At 40.4% G+C, this 17,652-nt stretch overlaps 1 protein-coding gene across 1 annotated transcript in view; it reads left to right on the top strand.

Annotated features, from left to right (window-relative positions):
* The window catches only part of HERC6 (HECT and RLD domain containing E3 ubiquitin protein ligase family member 6), a 52,224-nt gene that overhangs the window by 14,170 nt on the left and 20,402 nt on the right, over nt 1-17,652 (top strand). The window contains exons 9-12 of the mRNA XM_029943270.1: nt 6,760-6,881; nt 7,714-7,773; nt 10,926-11,019; nt 14,869-15,055. Coding sequence (XP_029799130.1) covers nt 6,760-6,881; nt 7,714-7,773; nt 10,926-11,019; nt 14,869-15,055 — 463 coding nt within the window. The remainder of the gene's footprint in view (nt 1-6,759; nt 6,882-7,713; nt 7,774-10,925; nt 11,020-14,868; nt 15,056-17,652) is intronic.

Here is a 17,652-nt window from a genome sequence, read left to right as displayed (position 1 = left end):
AGTCATTGTTTTCCTCTAGATTTCAGAGCAGTATTTGAAACAATGTATCATTTGTATGTATTCCAATTTTTTACTAAAATAATAAGATCCTCTGTTAGAATGCTTGTTAAAAAATATTCTGTAATTTTCAGTTCCTCATTTGGCTTCCAAGAGATGAAACCCCCAAACCTAAATTCATTGTTTTTACACTGTTTATTATTAAGTAATATTAATGATAATATTAATAGTAGTGATTAATATTAATTGGTTAGTATTAATTATAGCCATCATGCATTAAGGACCAATCAAAATACTCCAAGTCAATCAACACATTTAATTCTCATGTCAAGTCCCATTGGTATTATTTCCCCCATTTTATATATGAAAAAACTGAGTCTCAGAGACGTGGACTCCCCAAAGTTGCACTGCTAAGAAGTGGCAGAGCTGGATTCAAACCAGGCACTCTAACTCCAAAGCTCCCACCATTACCCATGTACCACTGTACCCTCCCCATTGTTGACAGAGGATTTTATTATCATATTTCTGGGTGGAATACTTGTATGGAGACAGAAGTACACAGGTATACCTAATTATATTGGCACTTTGCTTTAGTGTGTTTTTTACAAACTGAAGGTTTGTGGCAATGCGATATTGAAGAAGTTTATGGGCACCATTTTTCCACCAGGATTTGCTCGCGTCTTGTCTCTGTGTCACATTTTGGTAATTTTTGTGACATTTCTAACTGTTCTGTTATTACCATATTTGTTGTGGTGATCTGTGGTCAGTGATTTTTGACATGACTGTTGAAATTGCTTTGGGACGCCATGAACCACGCCCCTGTAGGATGGCGAACTCAGCGGGTAAAATGTTGTGTGGGCTCTGGCTGTTCCACCAACTGGCGGTTCCCGTGTCCCCCCTCCCCTCCTCAGGCCTCCTTGCTTATTCTCTGAGACAAAACAATATTGAAATTTGGTCAGTGAATAACCCTACAATGGCTTCCAAATATTCTGGGGAAAGGAAGAGTCACATGTCATTTAAAATAGAAAGCTAGAAATGATAAACAGTGAGGAAGGCACATGGAAAACTGACAGGCTTAAAACTGCAACAAACCTAGCTAAGTTGTGAATGCAAAGGAAAAGTTCTTGAAGGAGATAAAAAGTGCTACATCAGTGAACACACCAACGATAAGAAAGTGAAACAGCCTGACTGCTAATATGGAGAAAGTTTCAGTGGTCTGGTTAGAAGATCAAAGATCCTCTTAAAACCAAAGCCTGATCCAAGGCAAGGCCCCTAACTCTTCAATTTTATGAAGGCTGAGAGAGGTGAGGAAGCTACAGCATAAAAGTTTGAAACTAGCAGAGTTTGGTTTGTGAGGTTCAAGTAAAGAAGCCGTCTCCGAAACATCAAAGTGCAAGGTGAAGCAGCAAGTGCTGATGTAGAAGCTGCAGCAAGTTACCCGGATCTAGTTCAGGGGATTAATGAAGGTGGCTTCACTAAGCCACAGGTTTTCAGCGCAGATGAAACAGGCTTCCATTGGAAGAAGATGCCGGGTAGGACTTTCAGTGCTAGAGAGAAGTCGCTGCCTACCTTCAAAGCTTCAAAGCACAGCCTAATCTTGTTAGCGGCTAATGCAGCTGGTGACTCTAAGTAGAAGCCAGTATTCTTTTCCCATCCTAAAAGTCCTAGGGCCCTTAATTAAGAATTATGCTTTACCTAATCTGCTTGTTCTCTGTGAATGGAACGGAACAACAAAGCCTAGATGAGAGCACCTTTTATAACATGATTTATAGAATATTTTAGGCCCACTGTTGAGATCTGCTAAAAAAACAAATTTCTGTCTTTCAAAATATTGTTGTTCATAGACAGTACACCCAGTCACCCAAGAGTTCTGACAGAGATGTACAACGAGATTAATGTTTTTATGCCTGTTAGCATAATATCCATCCTGCAGCCTATGGATCAAGGAGTCATTTTGACTTTCAAGTATTATTATTTGAGAAATACATTTCATAAGGCTACAGCTGGGAGTGCCTGGGTTAAGCATCTGACTTCGGCTCAGGTCATGATCTCACAGTTCATGGGACTGAGCCCTGTCAGGGCTTCGCACTGACAATGCAGAATCTGCTTGCGATTTTCTCTCTCTCACTCACTCACTCTCTGTCCCTCCCCTGCTTTCAATCTTTCTCTGAAATTAAATAAACTTTTAAAAAGGTACATACATTTTTTTTAGACATGATGCTTTTGCACACTTCATAGACTACAGTATTGTGTAAACATAATTTTTATATGCACTCGGAAACCAAAAAATTCATCTAACTCACTTTCTTGCAATATTTGCTTTATTGTGTTAGTCTTGAACCGAACCCTCAATATCTCTGATGTATGCTGTATATTTTCCTAATTCATACTTTTAAAAAATTATCAGGAATGTTTTAACCATGACATCCATATAGATTCTTACTATATTCTCTGGGACAGAAAACGGTCAGAGGCAAAGGATTCTGTGCCGCTAGGATTAGTCAGATTATACTTGTTTGTTCTGTTACAGCCACTCAACCAGTCAGCAGCTGCTTGCTGTGTCTCAGGCTCTGCTTTCGGTGCTTGGGATAAAAGTGAATAATACAGGCAATCCTCATTCATGGCCTTTGGATTCGACAGAGAAGGACAGACAATAAATATGTAAATACAAAATAAATAAGATGGTGTTAGAGAGTCAGAAGCGCTCTGAAGCACACAAAGCAGGTGGTGGGAGACTGATGAAGTGGCCTTCTTTAGAAATGTCAATCAGGGAAGAGCTCTCAGTGGCCGGACATGGAAGCAGAGACCGTAGCCATGCTTAGAGCCAAAGAAAGAGTGTTCCAAGTAGCGGGAACCACACATAGAGAGGCGCCATGGCAAGCATGGGAGGACAGAGAGACGGCCAGAAGGGCAGAGCACGTAGGAAAGGGCAAAGAGTTATGTGAGATGGAGGCAGGTAGGTGAGATGGGGTCAGCGTGAAGTGTCCTTGGAGACGAGATCGGGAGCCTTAGTTGGATGTCCCAATCTGGAGCTCATGGAGCATGTCAGCACTGGAATATAGACATGGTGGTTGATGAGATATAGACAGTACTTAAAGCTGAGGCCTGTGGGAAAGGTTACCTTAAGAGAGTAAAAATGAGAAGAGAAAGGGGACAGAATCCAAAGGAGAGGCACTTCTGCATCTAGAGGTCTGACTGCGAGGAGGAGCCAGAAGACAAAGTGAAAAGGGCCAGTTTCTGAGGTAGGGGAAAACCGGGAGAGGAGGTGTCATCAAGACAAGAGAAGAAAGTACTTCCAGAAGAGGAAGTGGCTAATCCTGTCACATACCACTTGAGAGGTCAAGTAAGGTGAGCACAGAGATTATTTTGGAAAATGATCGGTTCAAATGGAGAAAACGATGGTGCATGAGAAAGAATGAATAATTGCAGAAGCAGTGTCCCACAGTAGGAGAGAAGAGGCAGGATCCTGTCCATGGAGAATGTAGGGGTGTGAGCAGAAGTATTTGTCTTGTTCTAATAAGGAACAGTGGAGGTTGGGGGGGAGAGATGATGATGGAAAGTTACCTGATGGCTTTAATTTCATCAGTGACGTGCAAGGCAAAATCCTCATTTGGGAGTGAGTAGAAGAGAGGAGTACTAGAAGTTTAGGAATAAAAGGAAGGTATGCAGTAGTTGTCTCAGAGAGTGAGAAAGCAAGTGTTTTGGAAATTACTAAACAGTGTTGGGTGCCCATTTGACATTTATGGTGGTAGACTTCAAGCAAAATCAGCGCGGTTGTGTGATTTTCTCCAGTAAATGGATTGGATTCAGTTTTGTTTGGATTCATTTTTGGAGTAATCCAGAGTTAATTTTAGCCACAGATGGAGTTTTGCTAGGTAAGTACAATAAGAAAGTGACAGAGTAGAAAGTGTTTGCAAGGAACTTATTATAGACTGACTATAGTCTCTAAGCTGGGTAAGGACAAGGATGATAATGAATAATGAACAAACACTCGGGTCAGTGGATTGGAGATCCTAAAGGCCTCAAAGAATGTTTGAGTGGGATCCACGCTAAAGTAAGTGTCTTAGGGGGCCCCTGGGTGGCTGAGTGGCTCAGTTGGTTAACTTCAGCTCAGGTCATGATCTCACGGTTCGTGGGTTTGAACCCTGCATCAGGCTCTGTGCTGACAGCTAGCTCAGAGCCTGGAGCCTGTCTTTTCATTCTGTATCTCCCTCTCTCTCTCTGCCCCTCCCCTGCTCACGCTATCTTTCTCTGTCTCTCAAAAATAAATGAAAAAACATTTTAAAAAAATTTTAACACTAAAAAAAATAAATTAAATAAGTGTCTTAGTCTGCTCTGCATGCTAACAAAACACTATAGATGAGGTATCTTACACAGCAGAAACTTACTTCTCACAGTTCTGGAGTCTGGGAAGTCCAGGATCAAGGGGCCAGCATACTTAGTGTCTGGTGAGGACATGCTTCCTTGTTTGTGGAAGGCTATCTCCTAACAGCAGAATGGACAAGAGAACTCTCTGGGGTTTCTTATAAGGGCACTAGTCCCACTCATGAGAGCTCCATCCTCCTCATGACCCAGTCACATCCCAAACACCCCACCTCTTTTTTTTAATGTTTGAGAGAGAGAGAGAGAGAGAGAGCGAGCGAGCGAGCAAGGGAGAGGCAGAGAGAGATGGAGTGAATCCCAAGCAAGCTCCGTACCGTCAGCACAGAGCCTGACTGGGGGCTTAATTCCATGAACCATGAGATAATGACCTGAACCAAAATCAAGAGTCTGATGCTCTACTGAGCAGCCTGGGTGCCCCAAGGACTCACCTCCTAATGTCATCATACTGAGGGTTAGAATTTCAACATATGAATTTGAGGGGAACACATTCAGCCCATAATATTCTGTACCCCCCCAAAAAAAGTCATGTCCTTCTTGCATACAAAATACATTGTATTCCCTTCCAGCAACCCCCAATGTCTTAACCCATTCCCACATCAAAGAATGTTGGACTGAGAGTTTCACTCTAAAGTAAGAGAATCAGAAAAATGGTACATGATGATCAGAGAAGAAAATGTTTCTAACAGAAATTTTAGAAGGTGAAAGAACTATTGATGATTATAAAGCATAGGGTATCACCTGTACGTAGGGCAGTGGTTTTCAACTAGGAATGATTTTGCCCCAGGAAACATCTGGCAATGTTTGGAGACATTTTAGGCTGTAGTAACTGGAAAGGGGCAGGTGTGTTGGGGTGGCTGCCACCAGCATCTGGTGGGCAGAGGCCAGGGCTGCTGTTAAACATCCTTCAATGCACAAGACCTTCAAAACAGAGAATTATCTGACCCAAAATGTCAAAAGCATCCATATGGAACCCTGAACCAGGGTATGGGTGGTTGAAGGAGAGCAGAGGACAAGGGTGGAGATGAGATCAAGAATTTAGAGCACAGGGTTGCCTGGCTGGCTCAGTCCGTGGTAGAGCATGTGACTCTTGATCTTGGGGTCTTGAGATCAAGCCCCGCATTGGGCACAGAGCTTACCTAAAAAATAAATAAATAAACAAATAAAACAAATAATTTCCTGACTCATTCCAAGTTCAGTGGAGGCAGAGGTATAACACGAGCAGAGCACTAATGTCTTTGGAAGACTATATTAAAAAGACAGATTTTTCTTTCCAGAAAAGTGATTTCCGACACCTCTGGCTGAGCCATTTGGTTTCAGGTATTGTACTGAACCATAGTTCTCAAAGTGTGTTCCCTATACCACCGGTAGCAGCAGCATCTGGGTATTTGCTAGATGCAAATTCTTGAGTTCCCTTCCTGAATCAGAAACTGTGGGGATGGACCCAGCAAGCTATGCTTTAGCAAGATCACCAGGTAATTCTATTGCATGGTAAAGCCTGAAAGCCAGTTATCTAAAAGTAAAAATCTATGAGTGATGGAAGGGGAGAAAGAAACTGGTATTTTATTGAATACCAATTATAATCCAAAGGTTTTGTATACCTAATATTTAATCTTAACAAGAGCACAGAGAGGTATATATTATTCTCTCATCCTTTTTATTGTGGTAAAAAAATATGTATATATATGATGTATCATAAAATTTTCTATTTTAACAATTTTTAGGTATACAATTCAGTGGCATTGTGTTCACAATATTATGCAACCATCACCACTCTGATCTCCAAAACTTTTTTATCGCCCCAAACAGAAACTCTGTAACCACTAAATAATAAGTCTCTGTTCTGTGACTGGTTAGCCCTGGGAAATCTTTAATCTACTTTCTATGAAGTTGCCGATTTCATATAAGTGGAATCATACAATATTTGTGCTTTTGTATTTGGCTTATTTCACTTAGTATAATGTTTTCAAAGTTCATCCATTTTTCAGCATGTGTCAGAATCTCCTTCCTTTTTATGGCTGAATATTCTCGATCATGAACACATGATGTTCATCTGTGGATGCTATTGATAGACACTAGTTGTCTCTATCTTTTTGGTTCTTGTGAATAATGCTGCAGTGAATTTTGGTGTACAAGTATCTGGCTGAGTCCCTGTTTTCGATTTCTTTGTGTTATCCCATTTTTAAATGACAAAACTAAGCAAAGCGGCCAACACTAGGACTGGACCAACCAGGCCAGTCTGATGATGTAACTCCTCTGGCCACACCCACCGAGGGGGCGGAGCCCACCCACCACCCCTGCCGCAAGCTTTACTGCGGTAGGGATCACTCAGCCCGTGCCTATGCTGTGAGTTTTCCTAATCATTTGTTTTCTTCCTTGAAGGATACTAGTTCCACGAATGTTTCCAGGAAAATCCTGCCAGAAATAAGCCAAATTAACCAGTCCCGGATAGAGAAATGGATGGCAGTGACAACAGAAAGCACTGAACATGAAATGGTTAAAAGGTACCTCTGTCCAATAAATTATAAGTCACTTATAATTGGTTTTAAAGCCATAGTCATTTTATGCTAAATATAAGACAGAGGGTTTGGCTTTGCTGTGAAGACATTTGCATTTTAACCATGATTCTCTTCCACCACCTCATAGTTTGAAGAAGTCACTGATTCATTCGTCATTTATTTAACAGAAGTATCTTGAGGACATACCATTTCTCAGGCACCTTGATAAGTGAGAAAGATGCAGGAGTGAATCCAAAACGCTCTGTGTGTCGCAAAGCCTTCACTAAAGTAGACTCTTTATATCTTCATAGTTTATACTCCAGGATTCCATAAATTTCTGTTTATAGAAGGATGGATTACATTTAAATCTACATGACTTGGTAAAATCAACTATGAAGGGTCTTGGTGAGATTTATCAGCACAAAGTATATCCAGAATTTGGAAGGCTTGTAAGAGAGCAGTTGTTTTTATTTATTATTTATTTATTTTAAAAATATATTTATTTATTTTTGAGAGAGAGAGAGAGAGAGCAGAAGCAGGGGAGGGGCACAGAGGAAGAGAGAGACAGACAGACAGACAGAGAGGGAAACAAAGAATCCACAACAGGCTCTGGGCTCTGAGCTGTCAGCACGAGCCTGAGCTGGCACTCTATCTCATGAATTGAAATCATGACCTGAGCTGAAGTCAACACTTAACCGACTAAGCCACCCGGGTGCCCCGAGGAGTTGTTTTTATTAATAATGATTCCATGTCTTCAGTTATATAATTGGACATAACATGAAAGGAGGCCTGCTTTATAATATGCTATGACTTAACACTTGTATTATGACTTTTACAGTGAAATTAGGATGATATTTTCATCTCCTGCTTGTCTGACCGCAAGTTTTTTAAAGAAAAGGTAATTTTTAAATGAGATTTACCTTTATTTGAAACACTGGGGAATATTTAATATGAAATGCTTCGTCAGTCATTTTAATTTGTAAATTATGTTACCTATGAACAAAAAGTCTAACATAGAGAACACCATAGTTGGTACAAAATCCTTCCATTTTGTAAACTAATTTTCTGCAAGACCCTGTAAGTTGTGATTCCTCATTCACATTGTTCACTTCCTCTGCCCTGCCCTCTTCTGTTACCTGATTGGAAGGAACGGTATTTTGTTGTTTTTTTTTCCAACATCTTTGTATGCATGAGTGATCATTCTAACATTGCTTTAATACTTAGAGGCCAAGGCAGCACTTGGCAGTTCTTTTTGTGGTGGGAACAGTAGGGAAAATAGATTGTATTTATTTTATCTTGAACTAAGTTCACTACTACAGAGGAAAATCTAATTTCTTTATTTGGTTTGACACTTGGTCTGACCCAGGATTATAAATAGTTCTTTTGTGAAATGCTCTACATTTGGTCTTATATTTCTTCCCTTTGCTTTATGCTTTCCAACACCGTGCCTGGGAACTGTTAAGAGATAAACTGAGGCATATTAGCATTTTTAAGAGTTTATTTAAGCAAATACTGATTCACATTGGGCAGCAGCAAAATGGAAGTGATTAGAGCACTCCACCAAGAGCAGCTAATATAAATACTTATGCAGAGAAGGTGCAGAAGCAAAGAAAGGAAATTAATTGATTGCCTATAGCTTAAAACATTTTTTAAAAGTTTTATTTATTTTTGAGAGAGAGAGGGAGAGAGAGAATGTGCAGGAGAGGCAGAGAGGGAGGGGGACTGAGAATCCCAAGCAGGCTCCATGCCAGCAGCGCAGAACCTGAAATGGAGTTTGAACTCACAAACTGTGAGATCATGACCTGAGCCAAAATCAAGACCTGGTTGCTTAACCGACTGAGCCACCCAGGCGCCCCTGATTGGCTATAGCTTAAAGTGTAGTTTTAAGCTATAGCTTTAAGCCAACAGTAGTTGGCTGTTTATGACTGGTTGTATTTTGGTTTCTATTTTATAACTGAGGTATTTACAGGCTTAGATTTTGGTTGTGTATGTAAACCATCGTGGTGATAGAGCTACCTCAGTGTAATGGCCTCCTTGTTTAATTAATTTAATAGTGTTTAAGAGAAAAGGAGAATGACAGCATGAAGGGGCCGTTAGGCTGCCCTCTGCCTTCTCTGGAGGCCAGGGCCCTGCTGGTGTGTTTGTAGTGGATATAACTCCGTCCAAGCGTCCACACTAGGTCAAGTCTCATCTCTGCCTGATGAGTAGGCCCCAAGCTGCCTCACGGATTCTGAATAATTCTACACATCTTGTACCCCCACCTGCTGGCCACTAGGTGGCACTCATTTAACTCATGTTGCTTGTATTCCTTGCCTTGGTGCAACCCCCAGGGGTTCGTTTTGTTTCTTGTTTTGTTTTTAGTGACTCATCACTTATGTATAACACCCAGTGCTCATTATAACAAGTGCCCTCCTTAATACGCATCACCCATTTAGCCCAGTCTCCACCCACATCCCTCCATCAACCCTGTTTGTTCTTTATCGTTAAGAGTGTCTTACGGTTTGTTTCCCTCTCTCTTCTTTTCCCTTCCCATATGTTCATCTGTTTTATTTCTTAAATTCTAAGTATGAGTGAAATCATGTGATATTAGTCTTTCTCTGACCTCTTGTTTCACTTAGCATAAAGTACCCTAGCTCCATACACATTGTTGCACAGGGCAAGATTTCATTCTTGTCCCATTGGTTCATCACCCCGCTGGACTGTCCGTCACTCCTCAAGGGGACTGGAGGAGCTGTGTGTTGAGTCCAACAACTTCATGTGGGAACCAGAGAAACCCAGGGAAGCTGAATGCCATGCTTCCCACTGGCAGCCTGAAACACAGTATCTTTCTAGAGTCCAAAAAAGCATCCCTTATCATCCCCATATCTCCCAGTCAAAGGTGGAGAAGAGAAATCAGACATTGCTTCCCTCTGCCTTCTCCCTCTTCCATTTGCTTTCTTCTTCCCGCCATCCTTCTGGGAAGAAGTGAGGGACAGGGACTCTGCCAAACAGCCTTTCTTCCCTAATCTAGCCTCAGGCTAATCCTTACTCCATATAGAATCTTTCCCACACTTAAAATATTATCTTTCTAAAGTGGAAAAGTATCTTCCTAGGAGTGATGAGCCTTGAGGTTTGGTCTTAAAATGCCAAAGACTGCAAAGGACATTCTATTTTAAGGGGAAACTTACAATACTTTTTTGAATATTTGCATAAATATTTTAGCCTTGGCATTACTCTTGACCAGTTAATTCAACAAACATGAAGTATTTCTCGATAGAACATTATAAAAACAAATTATTTGACAGAATGCAAGTCTCTTCAAATATCACCAACACGGCCCAGGAAAACACAACCCCTAGACAAAGACCTGACCGTGTTTCTGAGAGGGGAGACTAGTTGCAGTTCATCAAGAATGGGCAGTTTGTTTTAGGCCAGATCTTTCAACCTGAAAGGGGAGGGCTGGGGGCTTGATTAGGGTTGGGAAAAAATACAATGATTCAGGATGGGTGGAAACTGCAAGACAAGAACCTTGAGGCAAGAGATTCAGACAATCTCAGAGCATAAACCATCTGTTAATGTTTTCCATTGAAGAGTTAATGGGTCTTTTCAGGAAGTTCCTATAATGAACAATCAAGCCAATTGCCTGGGCTAGTGTCTCTTGAAATAGTGAAGTCATGCTAATGAAAAAATGGAATCCTAAAGTCATGTAAATGTAGATGATGGTAAGGTGTGTTGTGTGTGGTGGGGTGGGAAGGTAGTCTCAGATTTCAGTGTACAGGCTGAGTGTGGGGGTAACAGTTTGAGTTCTCAGATGCAGCATATGAAATTTTGCTATCAATGCAGCCCAAACTTGTAGCTACTCTAGCAATAATAGTTACCTACTCTTTTAGGAGAATATAAATTTTATAAATTTTGTGTGCCAAATAAATTGATAATTTCTAAAGGAGGCAAACTGTAAGAAAAACATTTATATGTGCTATTTAATAAGACAATAAATATGTATGAAATTTAGAAATATTCTTTGCCATCTGTTTACATGTTTTATTTTGTTTACATTTCTTGTATCCAAAGAGAATCTGCAGAAATGATTTCCATTGATGTGGACTTACAAATGGCAAGAGATACCTTCGAGAAGTTAACAAAGACAGAATGGATTTCTTCCATGGTAATAAATATTTACTTAAGAAATAGAGCAATAGAATTTCTTTATAGGAACCAATATGAAATGCGGTTGAATTTTGTTGGGAGCTGAGTCAGAGGGGCTCTGTGATAAGGGAGAGGGCTAGTGTTCACAATAAGGTTACAATATTCCAGACACTATATTACAAGGTGGAATTTACTTTCTTATTCAATATTTAAATGTCCCATAAATACAGTATTTTTGTTTCCAACATGAAAAAAAACAATTAAGCATTGGTTAAGAGGTAAATAACCATAGGCAGACATATGAAAATAGCACTAGTTTGGAAAGTAAGATAATTTTTACCTGGACTGGGAGAATGGAAAGCCTGTTCTTTCTTTTGAGATAAATGTGTAATCTAGGTAAGATGGATCTGCTACCAATTCATCCCTTATCCTATTTGGGTCATATTTTCTTTACCTTTTTGGGGGGCTCCTTATTTATTGAGTTCCTTTTTAAGCTCTATCTAGTTAAATATTTTGTGATTTTTGGGTTGTGTTGGAAAACCTTCCCTCTCCGAACTCAGGTTCACGTGAGTTCATAACAGAGCACTAAGAGTAATAGACTGAGAAAAAAGACTAATAGACTGAGTAACAGGATTAATAGACTGAGTAAATATTCCCCTGTTTGCAGGGAGCATTTAGATGAAGAGGCTCCCTGAACAGCAAAGGATGAGGGTTTATACACCAATTAATAGGGAAAAGGGATTGTGGGGAGAAGAGGCTTCTTTGAGAAAACAAATGGACTTTTCAGGGAGACAAATGGGCTTTAAGAGGGACAAATGGAAGATATGACAGCTTGTGATAATGTTTGTTTGTGTGATTTCTCATCCAAGTGCAAGTGGCTGGTCTTTGCCTGGCAGTGAAACTTGCCCTCTAAGCTTCTTTGAAGGCCCTGCCTTTAGTCAGATAAGGGAAGATCTGAAGTCTTCCATATGCATCAACTGTATCCCACATGCCTTCAGTTTAAAGTCATCTTGCATATATACCATTTTGGGTCCCCACATTTGGAGGGGAGAGGAGAGTGTTCTTTAGTATGTAGAAAATATGATACTTTTATTGTATTTAAAAAAAATTTAAACATTTATTATTAAGAAACAGAGAGAGACAGAGCATTAGAGGTGCAGAGAGGAAAGACACAGAATCTAAGGCAAGCTCCAGGCTCTGAGCTGTCAGTACAGAGCCCGATATGGGGCTCAAACCCATGAGCGGTGAGATCATGACCTGAGCCAAAGTTGGATGCTCAACTGACTAAGTCACCCAGGAGCCCAATACTTTTATTTTAAAGATGAAGAAGTAAGAATAGTAGATGTTATCAAATACATTTTTTTTTTTTAACTTTTGAGAAAGAGACAAACAGAGCATAAGCAAGGGAGGAGCAGAGAGGGAGACACAGAATATGAAGCGGCTCTAGGCTCTGAGCTGTCAGCACAGAGTCCAACGTGGGGTTTGAACTCACGAGCTATGAGATCATGACCTGAGCAGAAGTCAGATGCCTAACCAACTGAGCCACCCAGGTGCCCCTAGAATATATTTAAAAAATAAATTTAGTTAGGTTATATGGGAGATAACTTGGGGTGGTATTCCCAGTGTGAATTCCAAGGAACGTTAGTTTCACAGAATGCTCCCTGAAAATGGGTTCTAAGTGAAACAACATTGGATATACTGCATACTATTGTGAAGTCATAATGTACATCAGTAAATCAAAGATTCTATAATGTCACACACCAAAAGAAATCTAGCTGTTTTAGCCCTATTTTTCTCAAAGTTATTTGACTTTGTGTAACACTATTTTCCTATATATGCCTACTAGCATTCCATAGAAATCATGTTCTTTTGGACATCTGAAAAAAATAAATTATAAGGACATTAATGTAATAATAATAATATATAGTACTTTTATTGTTGCAAATGTCATCTTAAGCCTTATGACGTGGAGATAGCCACTGTTGTTAAGAGCATCTAAGATCTATTAGATAGAATAAATGATGCTAGCTGCTGTAACACACAACTTCCAAATCTTAGTGGCTTAAGCAATGAAGATGTCTTTTCACATCGTAGTCCAATGAGCATTGGAGACATGAAACACATGCAGGGGAGGAAAAGGAAATGTTTCCCCTCCACCCACCTTAGTTTCATTGGCTGGGACCCTGCAAATTAGCCTGAAAACAGACAAATGAATGGGAGAGAAATAAACAGAAGTTTATTAATATGTGATGCTGCATATACACCCAGTGATGAGTAAGTAAAGCGGTGGTTAGAACTCGCTTATATAGCATCTTAGCAAATAACAATAATTTTGTAAAGAAGAGACAACACAAAGGAAAAGGAGTTTGAGCTTCTTAGGGCGCTAAAATACAGGGAGGCAAATACCTGGGGAAAGGTTAGATAAAGTCTAGATCATAAGGTTTGTGTAGACTCTTTCTCTCTTTTATTTTTTTAAATTTACATCCAAGTTGGTTAGCATAAAGTCTAGATCATAAAGTTTGTGTAGACTCTCTCTCTTTTCGTAATTTATTTTAAGTTTACATCCAAGTTAGTCAGAATATAGTGCAATAGTGACTTCAGGAGGGGAATTAGTAATTCATCCCCGACCTATAACACCCAGTGGTCATCCCAACAAGTGCTCTCCTTACTGTCCATCACCCATTTAGTCCATTCCCTGACCCACCTCCCCTGCAGCAACCCTCAATTTGTTCTCTGTATTTAAGAGTCTCTTATGTTTTGTCCCCCATGTAGACTCTTCCTCAGCGCCTGCTCATCCCTGCTGATAAGGTGGTTCCCTCCGCCTGGTGCAGAAGTTAGAAGCAGGAGGACATCTTTACAAGGCAGATTTATACTGTTTTCAAGTAGATTGAGGGAAGCCAGAGAGCTGGTTCTGTGCCTGCATTTTCTCGTCTGCCTTCAGCTCAAAATAATCCTCAGGCCAGAATGGCATATATATTTTTTTTAAGTTTATTTATTTTGAGAGAGAGAGAGCACAAGTGAAGGAGGGGCAGAGAGAGAGAGAATATCCGAGGCAGGCTCTGCAGCATCAGCACAGAGCCTGACATGGGGCTCGATCCCATGAACCATTAGATCACAGCCTGAGCCAAGATCAAGAGTTGTACGCTTAACCAACCGAGCCACCCAGGTGCCCTCAGGGTGGCATATTTTCAAGTGGTATATTCTGCTACTCTTCCCACCTCTGCACAGTTTCACTGAGAAGGGGTTTGTAGACCTTCTTTCTGAAGTTCTTGGCACTGGGGCCATGAAATCCTCCAGCAGATTTTTTGTATTTAGTTGGCATATAAGGAAAGAGAGTATGGAAGCTTCCATGAAAGGCTGCAGGGGTCATGCCTAGAAGTGATTCACCTCACTTTCACTCATATCCCATTAGCCAGAATTCAATTATATGGCCCCATATAACTGCAGAGGAGGCTGGGAAATGCCATCTTCCTGTGAGCCCAGAAGGAAAATGAAGCCGTGTTGGTGAGGTGAACATACATTATCTCTGCCATGTTAGATTTTAAGTCAGATAGATCTGGATGTGGTTCCTTGATGTGTCAGTCTCCAACTGAGTGACCTCCATGATTCACACAGTATGGACATGCATATGTGACTGCACTTTGTTTCTTTCATGCATCTCAACATAAAATAGGGAGGATGGCTTTCACGTAATACGTTAGGGGCATTTGAGATGCAAGGAGTTATGGGGTTTGAACAGAAGGTTTGAGGAAAAATTATTACACCATTGAGAAATAGTGGAATGAAACCCCTAGTCCCATAGGTTGTTTTTCACTGTAATCTGTATCTAATATATCCTGGGCCCTTTCCCTGGTCCTTTCTACCACAGATAACTGCATGTCTGAGGGATAATCTGCTCAGAGGTCTTCCATGTCATTCTCCACACCAAGAAGCATTATCAATTTTCCTTCTACTCCCAGAATGTCCTGTGATGCACGATTCTATGAATTGGAGTCTGGTGGTTCCATATGCAGAAGCTGTTTGTAAAATGAGTGACCGATCTTTACGAGTCCTGAGTAAGTGTGATTAATTTTGTCACTTTATGTGTACTTGCAACAGAGCATCATTGAAGTAAAAGGTGAAGCAAGTTTTGGGTAGAAGATTTAAAAATACACAAATATTTGGGTATGTGGTATGTGAATATTTGAAAAGGTTAATCTAACAGTATAATCATTACCCTTATCATATAAAGGATGTGTAACTCTTAGACTTGGACATGGCTTTGGCTTCAGAGTTTAATAACCATAGAGGATCCAGTCAAAATATATCCACACCTGAAAACTTTTGGTTTATGTCTTAAAGACACTCTAGGACACCTGGGTGGCTCAGTCAGTAAAGTGTTTGACTTTGCCTCAGGTCACGACCTCACGATTCATGAGTTGGAGCCCCGCATCAGGCTCACTGCTGTCAGCACATAGCTCACTTTGGATCCTCTGTCCCCCTCTCTGCTCCTCCCCCATAGAGCTCTCTCTCTCTCCCCCAAATAAACATTAAAACTGTTTTTTAAAAAATTAATAAAACTTGAGACACTTTGACCCACAGGGGGTAAGATTTGCCTCCCTAAAATGTGTCTTTTTGGCATGCGGATTATTCTAGACTATTTTTAAAAAACAGAAGGTTCAGAAAGCAGCTCTGACTTCCCCCTAACTGCCTACAGGAATTGAAATACAGGACCTGCCCCAAGAAGGGAGCTATCACCATAGGTAACGACGATTCGGTATGAGCTAGGTGTGGTAGACGGGGAGGAGCTCGGCCAAGTCTGTTCAATTCTTCTGTGTACCCCATCGTTTCTAAACGGCCTAGCAAACATTTGCTCACCTAGCATCCACTCTTTTTCATTTTCCTGTGAATTGTCTTCCCTCCTTTTGAAGACTCAGACCCTTACTCCCTTCTCCTTCACTCTGGCTGGTATATAAGCCTCAATTGCCTGACTGCCTGTGGGCCTCATATTCTTATACAGCCTGCAGACATATATAACTAAACATGATTTTTTTCCTGTTAATCTGACTCATATCAATTTACTTCTTAGACCAGCTAAAAGAAATGCGAAGAATAGAGGAAAATTTTCCTCTCCAACAGATTAGTGATGAAAAACAAACGTTAAATTTTGCATTCTTATTTATTTCATTCAATACTATGGGATGCCCTTTTAGAATTGTAAGCTAATGTTCAAGGTCCAAAGCTTAAAAGGTACAAAGGATATGTACAGTGAGATATAAGCCACGCAGTTCTCCTCTCAGAAAGCAGTTACAGAATATAGGTTTTGGTAACCTTTGAAAGATATGTATTAAAAAATAAAGAGATGGGGCGCCTGGGTGGCTCAGTCAGTTGAGCGTCCGGCTTCGGCTCAGGTCAGATCTCACGTTCGTGGGTTCGAGCCCCGCGTCAGGCTCTGTGCTGACAACTAGCTCAGAGCCTGGAGCCTGCTTCTGGTTCTGTGTCTCCTTCTCTTTCTGCCCCTCCCCCTCTCATGCTCTGTCTCTCTCTGTATCAAAAATAAATAAAACATTAAAAAATATATTAAAAAAATAAAAAATAAAGAGATAAATGTATTCTTTCTTTTTTCTTAATGGTAGCATACCATTTACATTTTTGGGCTACTTGCTTTTTCCCACTTAATAGTATATCATAAAGATATGTTTGTTCTGTTACAGGACTGCCTAATTCTATTTAGTGGCTTATTAGTATACTATTGGGAGGGTACACCATCAATAGCTGTTTCTATGTTTTTGCTATTAAACAGTGCTTAACATGCATTTCTTTATATATATATCACAGGCAGGGGAAATTCCAGAAAGCAAAATTCCTGGATCAAATTGTATGTGTATTTAAATTTTTGAGAGACCCCTGGGGTGCCTACGTGGCTTAGTTGGTTAAGCATCTGACTTTGGCTCTGATCATGATCTCACAGTTCGTTGGTTGGAGCCCCACATCGGGCTCTGTGCTGACAGCTCAGAGCCTGGAGCCTGCTTCAGATTCTGTGTCTCCCTCTCTCTCTGACCCTCCCCTGTCACACTCCACCTCTCTCTGTCTCTCAAATATAAATAAACATTAAAAAACATTATAAAACCTTTTGAGGGACTCTCCGCAGAACTTTGAGTGGTCACCATTCACACTGTAATCTAAGCAAACCTCATGGCAGTGCAACATGGCAGCCCTGACAGAGAATATACCGGTTTACACTCATCAACATATATGAGAGCGTCAGTCAGCACAGTTTTCTACAGTATTGTTAGACTTTGGTATCTGCCATTCTGAAGGAAAAAGTCTTTTAATTTGAATTTGAATGTTCTCAGTATGAATGAGATCGTGCTGCTTTTCCTATATCTCAATTCCATTTGTGTATTATATTCTGGAAATTATCAGTTCTTCCCTCTTAACCCATCTTCTCATGTGCTGTTGTTAGTGTTTTTTTTAATTTAACTTTTATTTTATTTTTTATGTTTTTTAATGTTTATTTTTGAGGGAAAGAAGGAGAGTGTGAGCAGGGGAGGGAAGAGACAGAGAGGGGGACAGGGTATCTGAAGCGGGCTCTGTGCTTACAGCAGCGAGTCCAATGTGGAGCTAAATCCACTAACTGTGAAATCATGACCTGGGCTGAAGTCAGATGTTC

Source organism: Suricata suricatta, chromosome 1, assembly GCF_006229205.1.
Source record: "Suricata suricatta isolate VVHF042 chromosome 1, meerkat_22Aug2017_6uvM2_HiC, whole genome shotgun sequence".
Lineage (NCBI taxonomy): Eukaryota > Metazoa > Chordata > Mammalia > Carnivora > Herpestidae > Suricata > Suricata suricatta.
Note: the sequence above shows the minus strand (reverse complement) of the source record. Positions and strands in the feature narration are given on the sequence as shown.